This window comes from Mustela nivalis, assembly GCF_964662115.1.
Source record: "Mustela nivalis genome assembly, chromosome: 7".
Lineage (NCBI taxonomy): Eukaryota > Metazoa > Chordata > Mammalia > Carnivora > Mustelidae > Mustela > Mustela nivalis.
Window position 1 is genome coordinate 84,474,125 of NC_139026.1, and position 19,409 is coordinate 84,493,533.

At 41.3% G+C, this 19,409-nt stretch overlaps 1 protein-coding gene across 2 annotated transcripts in view; it reads right to left on the reverse strand.

Moving 5' to 3' along the window:
- Positions 1–319: 319 nt before the first annotated feature.
- SLC38A1 (solute carrier family 38 member 1) overlaps positions 320–19,409 on the reverse strand; it is a 70,096-nt gene continuing 51,006 nt past the window's right edge. For both annotated transcript variants that reach the window (XM_082742311.1, XM_082742312.1), the window contains 11 exons: positions 18,281–18,373; positions 17,887–17,968; positions 16,802–16,884; positions 15,321–15,379; positions 15,084–15,200; positions 13,308–13,387; positions 11,616–11,716; positions 8,931–9,049; positions 8,285–8,426; positions 8,088–8,185; positions 320–6,337 (listed from right to left, as the gene is read on the reverse strand). In XM_082742311.1, the coding sequence (XP_082598437.1) occupies positions 6,236–6,337; positions 8,088–8,185; positions 8,285–8,426; positions 8,931–9,049; positions 11,616–11,716; positions 13,308–13,387; positions 15,084–15,200; positions 15,321–15,379; positions 16,802–16,884; positions 17,887–17,968; positions 18,281–18,373 (1,076 nt within the window). In that variant the 3' untranslated portion in view covers positions 320–6,235. The remainder of the gene's footprint in view (positions 6,338–8,087; positions 8,186–8,284; positions 8,427–8,930; positions 9,050–11,615; positions 11,717–13,307; positions 13,388–15,083; positions 15,201–15,320; positions 15,380–16,801; positions 16,885–17,886; positions 17,969–18,280; positions 18,374–19,409) is intronic.

Sequence of the window (19,409 nt, forward strand, 5' to 3'; positions counted from 1 at the left end):
ACAGCAGCAGGCAGAGGGAGAGGGAGAGGGAAAAGCGGGCTCTCTGCAGAGCAGGGAGCCCAACTCGGAACTCGATCCCAGGACCCTGAGAGGATGACCTGTGCTGAAGGCAGTGGCTTAACCCACTGAGCCACGCAGGCGCTCCTAGATTTCTATCAGAAGCATTTTTTTTCAAGTGTGGGTACATAAATATAAGCTTTCATGAACAAGTAATGTTCTAGGGCACTGACAAATGTGTGCAAATCTGTCTCCAAAGATCAAACGCTCCCCCCACCATTTTAGTATTACATCCCAAAAGAAGAAAGGCAAAATTCAAAAATACTTTTAGCTCACATTTTTAATGTTTAAAAACTATGTTAACAGAGCAATTATAGAACAGAATTTCTTATGTTTCTTTATTTACACCATATCCTGGGGGGAAAATAAACTATTTGATTAACCATGAATAGCAAAGTTTTGTGACTTGTGACTCACTTCTATCACTCATCTGAAAGTCATTTACAAGTTTTTACATGAATAAAAGCAGTGTGTTACACATACTGGACCTATATGAAGTCTAAAATACAACAAAGACTCCGGAGACTGGGTTATGTACCAATGGTCAAGATTCAAGTGTTTTGGGAAAAAATGACTTAAGATGGTTTATGTTGGTGTCAACACTGAAAATGGAAGGCAAACATGCAAGACTTTCAAAAGCTTGATAAAATAATGGTCTTCTTTTGTCCTTCAAATTTGTGCTCATAGTTAATGTTCGGTACCCGCCCCCCCCACAAAGATCCCAACATTTGGGAAATGCAGCAATTCATCTTAATTTTGAAAAGAAAGAAATTCTCCCCCACTTCTGTTTTCATAAATACTGTGTAGTGGTATCAGTGTTAACAGCATAAGAGCATTATGAAGAAACAGTTTGTCATTTTGGGTGTATCTATTTCTATATGACAATAATTTGGGTCTAAATATTCCTTATTTGTAGCTCAGAGGATTATCTCTTAAATAATGGAGCATAATACCAGTATAAGAAATCAATGCAACTATTTCTCCGACATTTTGCTTTCTAAACAATTAAGAAGATTTTTAGATTCCAAGTTTACACTGAGAGAACGATGTTACCTGGGCGAGAAGGTAAATTTTTTCTAATTCCCAAACAAAACCACTAATATCTATGACAACATTTATTCTTGATATGCAAATACTAGATTCTTGATATGCAGACTTCTATTTCAGTGTGGATCCACAATTGCAAAAATATACAGCCTCCTATTTATTTACAACATATTTACATACAAATGAAGTATTTCCTACAATAAACCTCAGCTGCATAGATTCTTCCTTTTAAAAACACAAATTCAAGCCTGTAGACAGATGGGCCCAATTTGCAGCCCTTCCTCTGAGAAAACCCTAAAGGAAAATGACCGAGCCTTGTGAATGTTACAATTTTCAAGAACTCTCCCTTTTTGATTTAGTGATATTTTTCAGTTGTTAGCCACCCTATTCCCAATTTGTACCTGAAAGCCCTATGTCATCATAAATTCCCTGTGTACATTTTGGAGGAAGTATGTTCTGTTGCTAAAGGATCCCCAGCTTTGCCATTGCTCAGGAAAACCATGTATTAGCACTGCTAAATGGCACAGTCTGTATCTTCTCTGTTTTGAGAGTGGCTACAAGTTGACAGTGAAGTGAAATGGAGGAATTCTGTTCTTCAAACTTCTGCCCTTTCTAAGCCTCAAGCCATTTACCTGGATAAACTGAGGGAAACGCGTGGCTTTTGCTCTGAGCCATCAGATCAAATATCTGATCATGTCCTCAACCTCTTCCCCACCCTGATGCATGTGCCTTCCAGCACTGTGATTTACTGAAATGGAGCCGAGCTCTCCATCCCTTTCCGAGCAGTTTGTAGGTGCTTATGCAGTACAGACCTTTCTAGAGAATCCACCTGAAGAGGACAGGCGGCCCATCACACGACGCACCCGAACGCTGTGGAGAGCTCACTCCTGACACGAATTCAGTATTTCATCTAAGGCTGCCTTTACAAAGGGTATTTTCTTTTCCTTCTCTGCAAAAACACAAACACTTGACTTCCATTTCTTCACAGCCTCACACAATGTCATCTGAGTGCCCCTCAGCCCAGGCTGACAGACCCGAGGGCAGGCGGCCTTCCTTGAAGACTGAGCACCGGCACCAGCATTTCCGAGGAACCATACTCTGAGGTAGGACTGATGGGGAGAAAAGAAATGACGGACGAACGGACTGGGAGCGGTTCTCACACTAATCGCGCATCGAGATCAGGCGGAGGGCTTGTTCAAACCCAGACTGCTGAGGGTTTCCGCCCCGAGAGTTTCTTTTTTCCTTAGTCCTGGGCTGGGACCCCAAGCCCTGCATTCCAACAAATCCCAGGGTGATGCTGCTGCCGCCAGTCTGGGGACCACACTGTGAGGACCACGGGCTTAGAGGCTTGAATCCAACTCCGGAAGGAAGTCTGCTGTGGGGCCATTTCTGGTGTGTCTCTCAAACACAGGAATCTTATCCCAGTCCCTTGACCACCTCCAGCCTCTTGACTATCCCCGCCACCTCCCACCCCCAGGGTGCCTTTCTCAACAGGGTCTGCAAATAGAAAGAAGGAAAGTCGGGGGAACCTTCTTACACCGACCTGATTACTAGACAGTTAAACCATGGTTCACTAGCACGAAACCCATTGAAAGTGCTGTGTGCGGGCTGGCTCCAGGGACTGGCGCACGAGAGAGGCTGTGAAGCAACATCCTGTTCTCTAACAGGCAGGGGAAGAGACAAACTATAGGAGCAGCAGGTCCTATGAACAGAAAAGTCAGGCCAAGCCTGAGACCTCCAGGCAAAAGAAAAGCTACCAGCTGAGGAATGTCCCTGGGGGGCTCACAAGAAGCTCCTCATCCTCCTTCCCCTCCTCCTCCCACCAGGTGCTCCGGTGGCCCTGGACTTCTTTTCCCCTCCTTTGCTGGAGACTCTGCTTCAGGCTCTGCTGATCTCCGCTCACCGGTGGTGACCCTACCCGCACCGTCCAGCAGCTGGCGTGGGCAGTCCAGATTCCACTAACGGGAGTGACATACTCTTGGCAACTCCGAACAAAGACTCCTTCAAAATAATATTATTTTTGGCTGTTAAGGCTTTTTAGCCATCATGTTATATTATCCTATTCTGCTGAATGATGGGTCTAACCATCTTTCCTAGCTGCTCTGGGGGCCTAAACACCACGTATAACCTGGTTTTAGAGGAAAATACATTCCAGCTTGCAACCAACCACCTAACAGGGTTTTGCAACATGGTCTGCTTATAAATTGGGGACAGCCTGTGTCTAACGAGACTAGATTTCTTTCCTGTGCATCCTTTCCTACTCCACTCCCAGTAAATAACATTAGGTAAATTAGGGATTTACGGCATATTGTGTTATAATAACTAGAGAACAGTTCTAAATCCAAAATATGAAACTGGCACTGTTCACTAGTGTTAAGGTTCTATCTACCAAAGGAAAACGTGCTGCTCCCAATGGCTAAGGTATAATATTCTTTAGTCTACTAATTTAGCAGAAAAACTTCTATAGCACTTGACTGCTGTTTAAATTCTACCTAACATCTGTGATACATGTATTTTTGGCTACCAGTTCACTATTCTGAACAAGAAGAATTATTGCAGTACACTTTACAGCTAATCCCACACAAATGATGTAATTAATCCGTGGTATTTGACAAATTACAGTAGGGTCTATTATATCCTGTCAAAAATAAACTTAGATAAACATACAAAGATGTTTAAAAATCTGCAGTATCACAGACATCAACAACAACGTGCCTCCTCTAAATAAATATTTTAAATAATAATAAAAATTCCCTGTACTGACACATAAAATCCAGAGATCCAAAAATACCACTACCCATCCCAAAAGTTAATGGTAATTTTCTAAGTTGACTTTGTGTCAAATGAATTGTTATAAACTAATGAGGAAAATAGAAAGTAGCATAATATTGCTTGCAAGTTCAACTAAGTATATTTTTTTTTAATGGAGGGTCCGTCTACTACCTGGCTATTTCATTACTCGGTGCCCTAGACAAGCCTCTGAGGGGCCACCTGACTTGTTTTGCTTAATTTCTCTCCCTGTTCATCCAATATGGAAGACATTGCTGAAAAGGACAGAGGTGGCTGTGGATTTTACTAGGTATTCACGTATGGGTAGGTATTCATATCTAATTACCGAAACTCTGACCTAAGGTGGATGTAATTCTGGAGCCATTACATTAAATGCTATGAATGATCCTACCAAGAAATGCAGGAAATAGCTTTTCCCTCTCCCCCAAGAGGATCACAACAAGGTGCTTAGATGCCTGCCTTTTCTATGGAATATTAGTCTGAAAGAGGGAGGGGCAGCTCCTTGTTACTCCCAGTGAATGGTGAGTAAAGGCCTTTAGGGATTTTAGTGAGGGAGGAACAGAACTCAGAGCTAAGTGCTTGGAATTCCTCCCAAGAGTCTGTGGTTAGAGTCTACTTATCTCTGGATAAGAAATCTGTGCTTGGTGAACTTATGTGTTTGAGAAATTCAACCAGAATATAAATAAAACACAAGTCCTGTTTCAAAAGACCAGCTCAGAGAGCACCAACATTTCTTGCTGTGTGATAGAGACAATCCAATCACAGGTGATGGTCCAGCTTCAGGAGGATGTAATTCTGAGTTTCCTTGCGGTCCCACAACTTTCCAAGCTATGTCTTACCCCCAACTCTCTTCTCTTGTAGACTCTGTGTAATTTCCTTCCACCCCCTTTAGGAGATAGTGGAGCTGGAGTAGGGGTGTGAGGCAGGTCTGTCCTCCTGTGTGGGTCATGCCGGGTGGGCGGTAATGGCCCACCCCTTGGTTAGGGATGAGAAGAGGACACAATACAGGCACCAAAGCCCCTGTCTGAGGGAAGGAAGGTACACTGATTCTGTCACAAGTTCTTCTCAAAGGCTATCTCTAAGGGCTCGCTCACTTGCTTGCTTGCTTTCTATCTTTCTTTTTTCAAGACTCCGAGTGGATTACTGATGGAGAAGAAATAGGAATGAGGCTTATTTAAGGTACAAAAATCTTGTATTTGTAATAACCTAAATTTATAGATATAAAACAAGTCTTTTAAAGACCCCCTAAAGTACCCAATATAAAACAGGAATTACTTATCCTAGATCACCCTTGGTTGGATACACATTATTCCCTGTGCAAAAAGCTGGTGGACATGAGTAAAAGCTGCTGGGTTTATAATTTAAGAAAGTGTTTTTTTCTCCCTTCAACAATCCAGGTGTAGGGTTGAAGGCTCTTTGCATCAGAGGAATATTTGCTTAGGCATTTTGGATGCTCTTTTTGCAATACTCGTGGTTCTCAGTTTATTACCAAGGTGGTGCGGGTCTCCCTCCGTGGAAGGTGACTCAGATTAGAGTAACTTCGACATGACTGGCCAAGAGGGAAACAAAACTTCATTTGCTAGATAACCCAAATGTGTCGTTTGAGATGTTTACCAAGGTAAGAAATCATTCTCACCCCCTTTCCAGCTAAGAACACTCATCGGAGAAGGTCTCCCCAGGATGCAGGGTGTGGTACTAGTGAGGCCACTGGACCGCCAGAGCCTGGCTGCCAGGAGATCAGGGCTCCCCTCAAATCTTGGGCATGTTCTGACCCAGCAATGGCACACACCCTGTCACTCTCTTATGATGATCCCCTGTGTGCTATGGTAACCAAAGTAGGCAAAATATTTATGAAACCGTTTTTTTTTCTGTAAAGGAAAATAACTATATACAATTCAAGATTCTTTTCTCTTCTAAAAAGATACCGATGGTGTGAGTGGAACACCAGCAAGAAAATGATTTCAGAACCTGGACACATAATAAATAAACATGATCGATGATTATGTTTCCAAAGTTCTAAAGGACCGTGAAACCACAAAAAAAAAAAAATAATAATAGAGTTAGGAGAGTGAAAAATTACTGATTGTGAAGGGTACTGAGAAATACAATTGCATGAAACTTAAAAAAATCCACAATCCTTAAACTGATCCCAACTCTTAGAGGGACAGGAACTATTATAGAAACAGGTTTCTGTTTTGCTACCGAAGTGTGATTCCATTTTAAGTATCCTGTGAATTCCTGTTTTGCTTCTGTAAACTTGCAAAAGAAGTGATGATAGATTGCTGATGTGTGGCGACGTGACCGAGCCACGGGCTGGAATGTTTCCTGTCCTCAGCTGGTCTCAGTGGCCTTCGTCACTACTTGATGAGCAGGCCCAGTCATAGATGACCAAAGGAATGCTGACCAGGGAGAACAACACCCCCAGGACCAAGAAAAGGGCAGCCTGGAGCAACATAAAAGCATGCGTTATTTTCAAGGAAGCCAACATCTCCCACATACACCTGGGAAACAAACAGAAATGCTTTTCCTTCTCTTTCTGTGTCCTCTTGTATCTGGAGTCTGTTACAACCATTGGCAAACTCTGAGAATCATTCCAAGATTGTACAGCTCTGATTCTCCAAGGAGGGGCAAACAAGAACTAGCTATGCAGGGCCATCTCCCATATTCTTTTGTTTGACTTCACCGTCATCTCAGAACAAATCCATTCTACTCACTGAGTATCCTATAGTTTCTTTCAAACTAAGATTACAACTAAAAAAGAGAGAGAGAAAGGACTTTGAAAATATGCAGGCCATTTTGTTACTTTTTACCAACCCACTGAAGTTACCACTGGCAGGCAAACATTTCTATTTGAAAAAGTGGGGGGAAAGATATATAACAAAGACAATTTGATCAAGTGAAATAGAAAATGGGCGTCCAGAACTAAGTTATTGTAAGGGTTGAGGAAAGCCAAAAGGGGGACAGGTTACTAAAACTAGACTCTGGAGAGCATGAGATTAGAAATTGCTGGGGCTTGAAAGTATCCAACCAGAGCTTTGCAGGGAGAAGCATGAAGGAACTTAGAGCCAAGGGGGCTGAACTTGAACCTGGAGAATAGAGCTAAGGGAAGGAGAGGCAAATGGTGAGGTTGTCCACAGGCTTTTCATCGGAGGTCTGGCTTAACTCCCTGGGGGGCCCACATGGACAGGAGCCTTTGTCTATGCTTTCTGCTAGATCCTACCACCAGTTCTAAGGTGAGAGCAGGGCTGGGGAGGCCCACAGAACTCATGGCCACAGGCCTCCGGCACTTTCAGATTTAATGTGCGTTGTATTTTACTGCTATGCCAGAGTGACCGCTCTCTCTCTGTGCTTATGAAGCCCCTCCCGGTTTAGAAGGACGTGGGGCTTGTTTGGTTTCAGGGAGAATCCTGCTGGGGAGGCAGATGCTGTACCAGATCAGTGCTGCTTCTCCTATAAGCACAAGGATGACTCTTCCTGCCTGCATCTCTCACCCGGGTCTGCTGATCCGGGTCATGTGTGCTCTGGAGCCCTGACACTATCTGGAAGGGCAGCTGAGAAGCCTTCTCCGAGGCCAAACAAAATGGTGCTCTAGGAGGTGCTCAGGCAGCCGCCCCTTCACCGCTGCTTCCCTCACTGTCTCCAAGTGAGGCACCTTCAAGATCCCTTTGAACTTCACCAGACCTGGGAACAAGAATCCCCGCACAGAAAGGTAGTTTCTGAATCCAGGTCTGTTGTTCCAAAGTATTTCTGCCAAATTAGAAGAGGTCTCTTTAAGCAAACGCCGCCATTCTCAGGAAGGGATCCCACGTGCCCTGGGCTGTCGGAAGGAGTTACGGGACCGGGAATGTACAGAAGTAGCGGGCTGCATCAAGTCTTCGAGTTCCTCTCCCTTTCCTAGCTTGCTAAAGACAAGGCATCGCCCCACAGAGACACCGGATGACAGACGTCTAGTTTCCCAGCTGGCCCTGCCCTAGCTCAGAGCCCAAGTTAAGGCACAATAAGAGTAAGACATCTTCAGAGAACAGATCAGAGTCGGATACGGTATTTTCAATCTCCCAAAGGGGAGAACATCAGGCCTGCTGCTCCCCTTTTGAGGCCGCTAAAAGTAGGATTAGGTGGGGGAGATGGACTATTTATTTGGTAAATTTAAATGAAAAACTAATCAGAAAAAGAGTGGCTGGCCTGAGACATACCCAAATTCTTTGAGTTCCTTTATCTCCATCCTGGCTTGTGATTTTTAAATAAAGAGATGAAGGAAGAATGAAAATAAGCATATTAGCAGATGTGACTCCTGTAAAATAAGAAAAAAAAAATGAAGTTGTTACAGCGGAATTTTAGCTTTCTGAACAGCTATCGGAGAATGAGAAGTATAAAGTTCATAAAGCCATACCTACGACCCCAAAAATATCCTTCATGGAGGGTATGAAGATCACCAACAAGTTGATAATAACCAAGAGTATGAAGGTAACCACGATATGACGGCACAAATTAAACTTCGTTTTCTTAGCCAGTTCAAATAAAGACGAACGAACCTACAGGAAAAGAAGACAAAGACTCTGTGAGGGCCCCTGGCACACCAACCGTCGTGTCCTCAGCAGAAACACATGTCCCGGTGCACAGGAATCTGGGAAATGTTTTGTAAGTCCTTGTGCAGGATTACAGGTAGGGGCTTGGCTTAAGGAAAGTATGTTTATTTACAAATAGGTAGTTAGCTAGCTCTGGTGGGGGATAATTTCCGTCTTTATCTGACTAAGTGTGTGCTCTTCCCGTCCGTTTCTGTGCTCTCATCACGCACGAGCAAGATCCAAACACTCTGTCTACATTTTGAAGAAGGAACAGACTCATGAGAATTAAGGTTCATCCCAGCAGAGCCTGCTCTATCTCACTGACCCCAGAGTCTTAAGGTGCCTCCTTGGTACCATTCCAGCGACCCTGGGAAGTTCCCTCCCGCAGGCTGTCTGTGGGGCAGGCTCCAAACAGGGAGCGACGGGCGAGACCTCGGCTTTTCTTACAGGGCCCCGCGGTCTGTTACTCACCGTGAAGAACAACACGGGCACCGTGAGGATGACAGCAACAATCACAGCCAGCCGCACGGTCAGGATGAGAATGTCATCTTTACTCTGGTACTTGTGAAGGAGGTCTGACTGCACGTTTTCTGAAGCGAGCAAAAGAGAGTGTTGAGAGAGAAACAAGGCACGTTGCTGAATGACAGCTGATCTGAACAACAAAGAACGTGCACCCTAAAAGGCAAGGAAAGCAATGTCCTGGGTGTCCCAGTAACTATTGAAACAGTTTGTGAAGTTGAGAAGAAAAATGCCCTGTGTGAGACAGGCGCCACGCGTCCGTATGTCACCTTACGAGGAATGATGACTGTAAAGTCATCGCTACAAGCCGCTACCCAGTATGGGGGTGCTCGATTTATACCAAATTCAGCCAAGGCGTAAATTGGGGCTAAAAAGAACATCCAGTCGAAGCACAGAACCCTTCTTAATCTAGACTTTCCCCACTTGCTGCCGCTCGTCAAAGGACACTACACTGCCTCAGCCTTGTTGGGTGGACGGCAGGCCCCACAGAGCCTTCCAGACCCTCCTCTTATCACTCAGCTTCCAGGGGCCAGCCAACAGAGGTACAAACTTCACCACCAGCAGCAAAGAATTCACTTCTATGTTTTTTTTTAATTAAAAAAAATATATATCTAGTTTTTGTACCATTTTGAACTTTTTCTTAACTCTGAACTTCAGGATGTGACTTCAAAGACAACCAAAGCTAGAAGGGAAGTCCCTGCGAATGCTCACTGCTTTGACAAGACCTCCCTCCCCTCCTGCCATGTCTCCTCTAAGGTCTTCTCACTGCACCGGTCTCAAGGTTCTGGGGGTGGAAGTCCAATTCTATTCTGTGCCATACATTGGGCTCAGTTTTGGAAAAGGGAGCCAAGGTTATAATAAAAATCTCATTAGTTCGAATTTTCTTGAGTCAAAATTTATAATGAGCCAAAAATACCTGAGCCTTTTTCTTTGACCGAAGACTACAAAAGGGTGTGGTATTTTATTTTATGGGAAGAAAAAAATATGGATTTGGAAAGAAAACTCATGGCTGGAACAAGGTAACAGTGAGACTGTTGAAGGAACATGTAGCTCTCCCTCCCTCTCTTTACCTACCCCCAGTGCTGCAATTCTGCAGGCAACCTAGAAACACTATTTTTATGCAAAAATTCAACATGGCATTTATGGATTCATCAGACAATGCTGTTTGCCATTACTTGTGAAAATGGTGACAATACAACTCTGTAATCGGGGTAGCCATTCCCTCCAGGCTGAATTAATCATCTGGAAACGTGTTTAAATTTTTTTTTTTCCCCAAAAGATATTATTTATTTATTTGACAGACAGAGATCACAAGTAGGCAGAAATGGGACGAAGCAGGCTCCCCGCTGAGCAGAGAGCTCCACGTGGGGCTCGATCCCAGGACCCTGGGATCATGACCTGAGCCGAAGCAGAGGCTTTAACCCACTGAGCCACCCAGGCGCCCTTAAATTTTGAGACATTTGTGTTTATGGGGGGAAAAAATGTCCCAAAGAAATATTATTTAATAGAGAACAATGTGAAATACAGGTATTTAAATTTAAATCAGGTCCCAGATTGTAATGATAATGAAAGATGTTCAATACAGCTTGAGGATCATCTGAATAGCAGAGGGGGAAGACCTGATAAAAGAAAGAAAACTATTCCTACAGGGCCAAGAAGTTACAAATGAAACCCTTTTTCAGATTTCATTCCTTTGAACCCTCCCTGCCATTCCTTCAAATTTTGCAGGACTCCAACTTCCAGTGAACAATCAGGCGTTTTATTTTTAATTAACACAAGTGTCATGAGTGTAGCACTCTGCTCTTTCCCACTTTCAACATCTGTCTCTGTCTCTCTTCTCTATTAATGGAATCTGACCCAATTTGCACCAGCAATTAGGAGAGCCTTCTCTGGTATAGTTTTCAACTTTGCTCAGTAAAGGTGGCATGCTTAAAAAACACAGTTTCTTTCTTTCTTTCTTTCTTTTTTTTTTTTTTTAAGATTTTATTTATTTGACAGAGAGAGAGAGATCACAAGTAGGCAGAGAGGCAGGCAGAGAGAGAGGGGGAAGCAGGCTCCCTGCTGAGCAGAGAGCCCGATGCAGGCCTGATCATAGGACCTTGAGATCATGACCTGAGCCAAAGGCAGAGGCTTAACCCACTGAGCCACCCAGGCACCCCAATGCAGTTTCTTTTAAGGACAGTATTAGGAAGAAAAAATTACAGTATCTCGTTTCAGTAATTACTCTATTGTGCAGTCTACTCAAATAGGTAAAGGAATCATCACCATTTGCTTTATGTAGAAGAAAAGACCAGCAAAATCAGTGGGTAGATTTGTTGCTTTTGGGAGCTATCGTGTTAAAAGTTATTTGGGTATTGGGGCACCTGGGTGGTTCAGTTGGGTAAGCAGCCGTCTCTTGATTTTGGTTCCGGTCATGATCTCTGGGACTGAGCTGAGTGTGCTGGGCTCTGGGCTGCGCAGGGAGTCTGCTTCAGGATTCTCTCTCCTCCTTTGCCCTCCCCCCTGCCCCGTGCTCTCTCACTCTCTCTAAAATAAATACATAAATCTCTTAAAAAATACTAAAAGTTCTTCGGCTACAGATTTTTCACTAACTTATCTACAAATACATATATTTGTGTGCGAACAGAAGTCACTTACCGTAGAATGTCAAGTAGCCAAAAATGGCAGTCAAGAAGTACATAACAAACATGGCGAAAAAGGAGATATTGGACACCATCTGCATTTTTTTCTGTGATCGACTAAGAACAAAGATAAGGGAATTTTAAAAATTAAAAACCATGTTACTGAATTTAAGTACTGGTGTTAACACTGAAGAATACTAACAACTTTCTGTCGGGCTAGGGAAGATCTGAGCAGCGGAGCTTACCCGCCATCCACCTCCCCTGCCCCTAGCAATTACACCAGTTTAAAATAGCTTCTTTTATGCCAAACGGGTAATGTGAGAGAGTGATTCATGGAACTACCAATCCCTTAAATGCCCTTCCCCATTCTTTTCAAAGAATATCAGGTTCTCATCTGAAGGGAGGAAAATATTTTTTTAATATTTGTTTTTGATATTATCTCCATACACAGCACGTACAGGGAAAAGAGCAGAATAAATTCAAATACTGTTCTCCCAGCCCAGAGATCACGGGCAAATCTGAAACTTGATCTCAGGTGTTCTATTGCTAAAACTGTTATTTAGTTTCCTTTTTTCCCACTGAGTAGCCTCGGGGATGCACTTAGAAGTCTATGTTTCCAGAACAATAAATTCCAAGTGATCACAGATGATGAAGGGCTCTATCTCTCAGGTCAAGTTTACTCAGGGAGTTTGGGTGGCCATTTAAGTTTCTTTAATGGCCAAAATAATTTCTCTATGAGACTTGTACTCAATAACAGACCATGATAGTCATAACATTTGTTTGTGTCATAACAGGAAAAACTGAGATGCACACACATCAGAAAATTACAAACTAAAAGCTGGACTATTAAATTTAAAAGATGTCAAAGACATGTTTAAATGTCCTAAGTATAGGATCATAAAGTAGGATTGCTGTACACATAGATAGATAAAGATATTGCAAAACTTACCCATATATCAATTAAATATGAAAGAGGACAAGTCATGAGTGAATCAATGCTAAATGATATTTTATTTTTCAAAATGGAAAATACTGTATATCTTTTCTGAGCTTAAGACTATGCCATGAAGACTATTTTTATCTGTAAAGTCTGCTAACAGTCAGCTAAAAAGAGAACTCAGGAGGAAATTTATAAGCAGGACTTTAGTTTTCTCTAAAACAGCAATCAAAAACAAATCCACAGAATCATCTTAATAGTTTAAAATGAACACTTATATTCTCTTGTCCAGTTTTTGGCCTTAACATTAATTTCTTTCTGCCTGATTTCGCAGCCTTTTCCCTCTAAACCAATACAAGGCAAATCAGGCACAACACATTTTGCAGTTTATACATGAATCTGATTATGATTATAACACTTGGCAAGGAAGCATAAGTCACATAAAGCAACACAAAGACTTGAACTCTCCTAAGTAATATAGTATGTGAAAAACTGATTTAACAAAAAAGTCTACACAGGTGGCCACTTTATGTATTTATGACCAAAACATAATGCAGTTTTCTGATTTTTCTTATTCTCTTTTTCCATTAATATAGTACTTGCTCCAGAATGGCAGAAAGTAAATGTTGAGGCTGGCTGATGAGTCCATCTGCCAGATCATTATACAAATCTATTTATTTCAATACAGTACTTGCCTATTAATGAGGGGATGTAAAAAATGATTAAGGTAAAAAAAGGTAAAATGACTAAGGTAAACAACAAATCTCTTACTCTTTAAGCTCACTGTAAATTGGCAGGACTGATGGGTGGCAGACAAAAGCAAACGCAATAGTCGGTAAAGCATACACGGTCTGTTTGGAAGAGAAAAATAAACATTACGAAGAAGCATTTATTACTTTAAAAATTATTCCACTCCAATATTTCAGAGAAGCTGTCGTCTTCTCTGACAGCTCTTCAGAATCCCTGGATTACTCGATTATTAGGAGGGCTTTGGTGTCGAAAATAGAAGCAGCTTTTCTAAGAGGGCTTATCTAGCTTGAGACGTGAGGCACTTGGCACACAGGGCTCTTAGGTTCCCCTCACCTACATCCTATTTTACTGCTTCGGGCAAAGCCTCATCCCATAGTTACAGGGCACCGTCACCCTGCACGTTCCCTGCACTAATTAACGAACTCCCAACAACAACCCTGATCCGTATACAGACCACTGACGCTCTCCTGACTCCCTTCAACAGGTTAGGTGACATGCCCCGGGCTTCTTCCATCTCTGTTCCACTGCTCTTTGCTCTACAGGACCCGTCAAACCAGACTTAAAAGTTGGCATCTAAAAAGACAACTACTTCCCCAGTCACTACTTTGGCTGTGTCCTTAGCATTGTGCCTGCATGCAAGAGAGCTTTCTTTAGTTTTCTTTCTTTCTTTCTTTCTTTTTTTTTTTTTTTTCTGGTTGTAACATTTTTACTGGCTTCTCAACATGTAACTTTATTTTATGTATTTTTTTATTAACATATAATGTATTATTTACCCCAGGGGTACAGGTCTGTGAATCATCAGTCTTACACAATTCACAGCACTCACCAAAGCACATACCCTCCCCAATGTCTCTAACGCTGCCAACCTATCCCTCCCACCCCCCCACTCCTCCAGCAACCCTGAGTTTGCTTCCTGAGATTATGAGACTTACGGTTTGTCTCTCTTCCCCGTCCCATGTTGTTTCATTTTCCCCTCCCTTCCCCCCATGACCCTCTGCCCTGCCTCTCAAATTCCTCATCAGAGAGATCACATTTAATTGTCTTTCTCTGATTGACTTATTTCGCTTAGCATACTATGGCCATACCACCCTGAACGGGCCCAATTGCATCTGATCTCTTTAGTTTTCTTAGATAAGACTTTTTAAAACTCTCAAACTCAGTACAACTTCTGATGCAAAAAAGAAAAGTAACATTTCTCATGCTCTAATTCTGTGAAAGCACTGGACCAGGCCCATTCTAAAAAAACGCTGTGAGATATAGAACAGTATCCTTGTTTTTCACTTGGGGATCTGGTAGCTTGCCAAACGATTTAAGTCCAAGCCTGACCGGTTCTGTAGTCCACTGTTCCCCATGCTAATAACAGCACTCCAACTGTGTGAAAGTTTGAAGTGTCAGTTTGTGTGTCTGTATTTCAGCATCTGTATTTCCACTGTGCGAGCTGGGGAAACCGGAGGGATGCCTTTCTATCACCACCAGGGAGGAGCAGGGAGTGGGCTAAGGAGGTATTAATCTGTTTTTAAAGATCTACAAGGAAGAGAGGAGCTGAGACAATGATCCACACAGAGATTTTCACAGACAATGCTAAAGGTTGTTCCTTTATGTAAACTGCATAGGAGGAAGCATGAAATCTAGTATTTGCCTATTTAAAGGTCTCTGAATTATGGGATTTGGGAAGCAGTGGTTTGGTGTTCTGTTGAGAATGAATTCTTTCAAAGCAGTTTAATGACAACAAATAGGAGAACTATAATGCCCTTAACAAAATGCTCTTTTTTATATTGAAAAGATGAGGAAACTTACCTTTGAATTGAAGGTAACATATTTTGGTGTACACATGTCAGAGTTTGTTAAATTAGCACTTATTGTTGAATTTATCTCTGGAACGGTGCAGGGAATTTGAAATTTCTTGTAGATTACCTGGTATTAAGAAATATAGGAGAAACAATTAGACTTTATCAAATAAAGCCAAATAATAAATAACTGCTGTGTATCATAGTTCTGTGGCAAAACCAAGCCAATCATTTCATCAGCACTTACCACTATTAGGAAAAAAACCATACAGCTCAAAGAAAATCCACTAGTATAACCAAGATACCCTAAAAGAAAAGTTGAAAAAAATTATTATTATTTCATGTATCACCTTGTTTCTTGCAATGCATTATTTCCAGCATAGGTCCAATAATATACAAATATGCCTATGTGAATAGAAGATTTATTATTTGAGAGTGCTCCTTTATTTGGCCAAAAAAAAAAAAAAAGGCGACTTTAAATAAAAGTATCATATTATCACTTTGATTCTAGTTTTCTCTGATACACTAGACAATGCAGACTCCCAGATAGGGAAAAAGAGCCTCCCAAATCCGGCCGTAGCTCTCTGTTGCTATACTCTGATGGAGCCTTACAGCCAAATCCATTACTCCTTGATCTCGATATTCTTTATTAAGTACCTATTGCATACATACTGAATAACAGCTACAGTACTTCTCTTCCTAGATGAGGGGCCCTCATAGAGGAGATGAAGTGATTTCTAGGAATAAATTGAGCGTCTGGGGATCTTCACTTGCTCCCCTTGGAGTCCCCATCCACTGTAACTTCCACAGAGGCAGAGTTAAGTGGTCTCTGGGAGGTTGCGTTGTTCCCAGAGAAAAAGAGCGCTTCCCTCCTTAAACTCAAAATAGCTATGTGTGTATACACAGAGAAGCCAAAACACAGATCCAGGAACCATAAAATTAAGTCGTTTTTAAGATCTACTTCTAGATCTTACATAACAGCTACAGAGGGTTGATATTCATACAAAACAAAACACTACGGTTAACAGTCATTTGCAGGAAGAACTTTAATCTAAATGTCTTCCTTGAATTTGCCCAGAATTAAAGGTGATGCATTTTGGACTAGATACCAATCTGGCCACATGATTCAATATATACTATTCCCACAACATCAGGCACATTTGTCTCCAAATATAAACATACACACACGAAAATATCAAAATCAAGTGGCTAGGACCTAAATTATGGCAACCTTTGACCTTTCACTTCAATCTTTCCCTTCAATGAAGCAAATAATTGAGATGGGTTAGACTCCGATAATATACGAATGATTCATTCTACTTTAGGGGATAAATACAAGCAACTTTCTGTCTTGATATTAGATTTGAAAATCTACTGATCTAAATAATCAGGATATTGAAAACCTTGTGTAAGGAGAATTCATATTCTGTACTTTTCTCAGAGTAGCCTGTAAGTTGTGCTCTTCGATACGGCACTGAGTCTGTTGCTGGCCCCAGAGCCTCCCCTCCCCCTTCCACAGCTCAATGGAGGGACTGCTTACGAGGTCACATACCGACCAGTGTTTTTAGCCCATATTAAAGTCAAGCCTGATTAATACTTGTAATTTATCATTCACATAATCTTTACCTTACAAGTAAAAGTAGAGGGGGCAAAGTTATTCATTTTCATTAGGTTTCTGACTCATCTGGGCACTGTAGAGACTATGATAAAAGCAAGCTCTTTCCTTACCTAAGTTCTTCAAAAGACACAGAGGGAGGATTATGCCAAAGGTAACAACGACCACTAGCACGCGGCCATCCACATACCAGGCTCTGAAAAAGGCATTTAAGTTGGGTCATATTTTCATAGAAAGTGAAATTTTTTTCTCAAATTTAAAACTTCACAATACATTTCAATGAATTTTTATTATTATTAATTTTTACCATTAATTTCTATCATTTTTCAGGCTTATCCAAACACCTTAATCCAACCACTTCCCATTTACCATCGTCTCTCTCCCCAGTGATGGAAGAAGGGGGATTTTTTCCCTCCCCCACCAGCTAAATGGGGCAGTCCTCTGAATAATTTACGTGGTTTCAAAGCTGAATGCACACACTGCATTCTGTCAGATTACAACATGTCTTATCAATTATTTAAGGAGAAGTTCCATTTTGTTTTGCTTGGCTAATACCATTGAAAAACAAGTCAGCACAGGTAGGCATTGCTTTCTCCCTAACCTCTTGTATTTGACCTTGAGTCCTGATGACAGAACATGAGGAATTCTGGCTCCTATGATTCTGCCTTGAAAGAAAACAGAGAAACAAAGACTGGCAAGAACTATTAAACAAGAGGGAGTTAAAACAATGGATATGTCAGGTGTAGCTCCAACATTTTCCAAGCTTAGCTAGATTTTTATTCAAGTTGGCTCATGTTAATGTTGCTCCGCTCCCTTCTTTAAGAAAGAGACTAGGGTCTTAATGTGTTTGCATGTTCCACTTCTGTGTTAAATATATGTCTGTGCTAAAAATACTCTGTATCTGTTCTGTTCCGTAGAAACTGGATATAGATTTCAGGCTCTCCGGGAGATGCAGCATCTACTGTTTGCAGCTTGACAGATAAATCTACCTTTTAAATGCTCATCGTCAAATGCCTTTCCCTACTTCTTTCATTTATATAAAAACCCCAGAGAAATGTGTTGGAACAACAAAGAAAGAAAATAACAACCCAGAGAAAACTCAGGCTCCTGTAGTTTTCATAAAACAAAAACTTTGGTTAGTCCACATTCAAATTAAGAATATTTTTGTTATCTTACAAAAAAATGGTCTATCACTTACGAAAATGCCTCTTCCTCTCCCATAAGAAACTTTATGGCGGAGGGCAGCTCATTTTTGACTATGAAGAGGTAGCTCAGCATCGCTAGAGGAAAATGAGAACATTTTTAGAAAGGAGATACCAAGGCTCATGTTGCAAGCTATATAAAAGGCTACCAGCCTGTTCTTAGACTGACCTTCAATAAGACACAAAGACAGTTTTAGCTACTCAGTATACTTGGGTTTTAAATAAGTGACTGCTCTCTCTGCCTTACTTTCCATGTGCCATTTTAGCAATGAGAACGATACTGCTTCCATTTTGTTAAAATTCATCGGGCCACCCAACCACCAGAATTAGAAAAGATAATAATATTCACATACTTTAAAGTTATGTATAGAAAAAGCGTGTTCCTTTTACCTCCAGTGTTCTGTAGAGAGGTGGCTCCAAAGATTACGAGCTTCCCTGTGGTGCCAAAGACCTGTTCTCCCAGCTTTTCATAAACCATGCAGCCTATTTAAAAATCATAGTTGAGAACACAAGAAATGACAGGGATCTAAAAGTTAAAGAAAGCCAAGATATCCTCATTCGAGGGACTATTCCCCAAGTTATTCTGCCTTTCTCAAAATCACATACATAGCCTTTTGGGCTTTGCAAGGGTTAAGATGCTACAACCTCGTGACATTTTAAAATGTCAGACATGACCACCACTTCTCCTTTTTCAGGTTGGCTACAAAAGCATTACAGTTCAATTATTAGGTCATAAGGCTTATTTTTAACTATCTCGAAGAGTTTTCAACCGGGGGTGGGGAATTCCTACTCTGATCTCCTTTCTCAGGTCTGGTACATATCATTAAAGTAAAGATTTGATTTAAAAATAAAAATCCTTATTGTGGGGATGATAGTTTCCTTTTGAATTAATTATGTGAACTGATGAGGCTAATAAGGAATTATCTTAATCTTAATAACATTCCATGAATGCCTCGTGTGTCCTAAACACAATAACAAACATACAATAGTCAACACCAGAATGTTCATCATTTGTAAAATTTAGTTCACAGATACATAACTCAGAAAAGAGACCCATAGACAAATCTGTCAAAAGAATAATCTGGCTACAAGAATATCCTAACATGTTCAACTGTCTCATTTCGATAAATACTAAACTGCTAAACCATTCATTAAGAAAACACGTTTATATATCTTTATGACAGTTCGGCTCACGTTTCTAAAACTTTCACAGAAAGCAATGTGGGTCAGGCTATAATTAAAGCTTTGTTCAATCTCTCAGAAGACTGGTGTTTAAACAAGACAGTGGTAGATGCTCAATCTATTACAAAATGTCCCAGTTAAATGGAGTCTTCTCTGTGTAGTAATAGTTGGCCAATGTGGTTTCTCAGCTAAAGCAAAAGTCAAAGTATTACAAACAGAATCCATTTGTCCCAGGAATAGAAAATAAACACTTCAGGTATTACACTGCCCAGAACTTGGAGCCCTTCCCCAGTACCCTCACTCCCACATTGCCTCAGGCATACCATTTTCTCCTTGG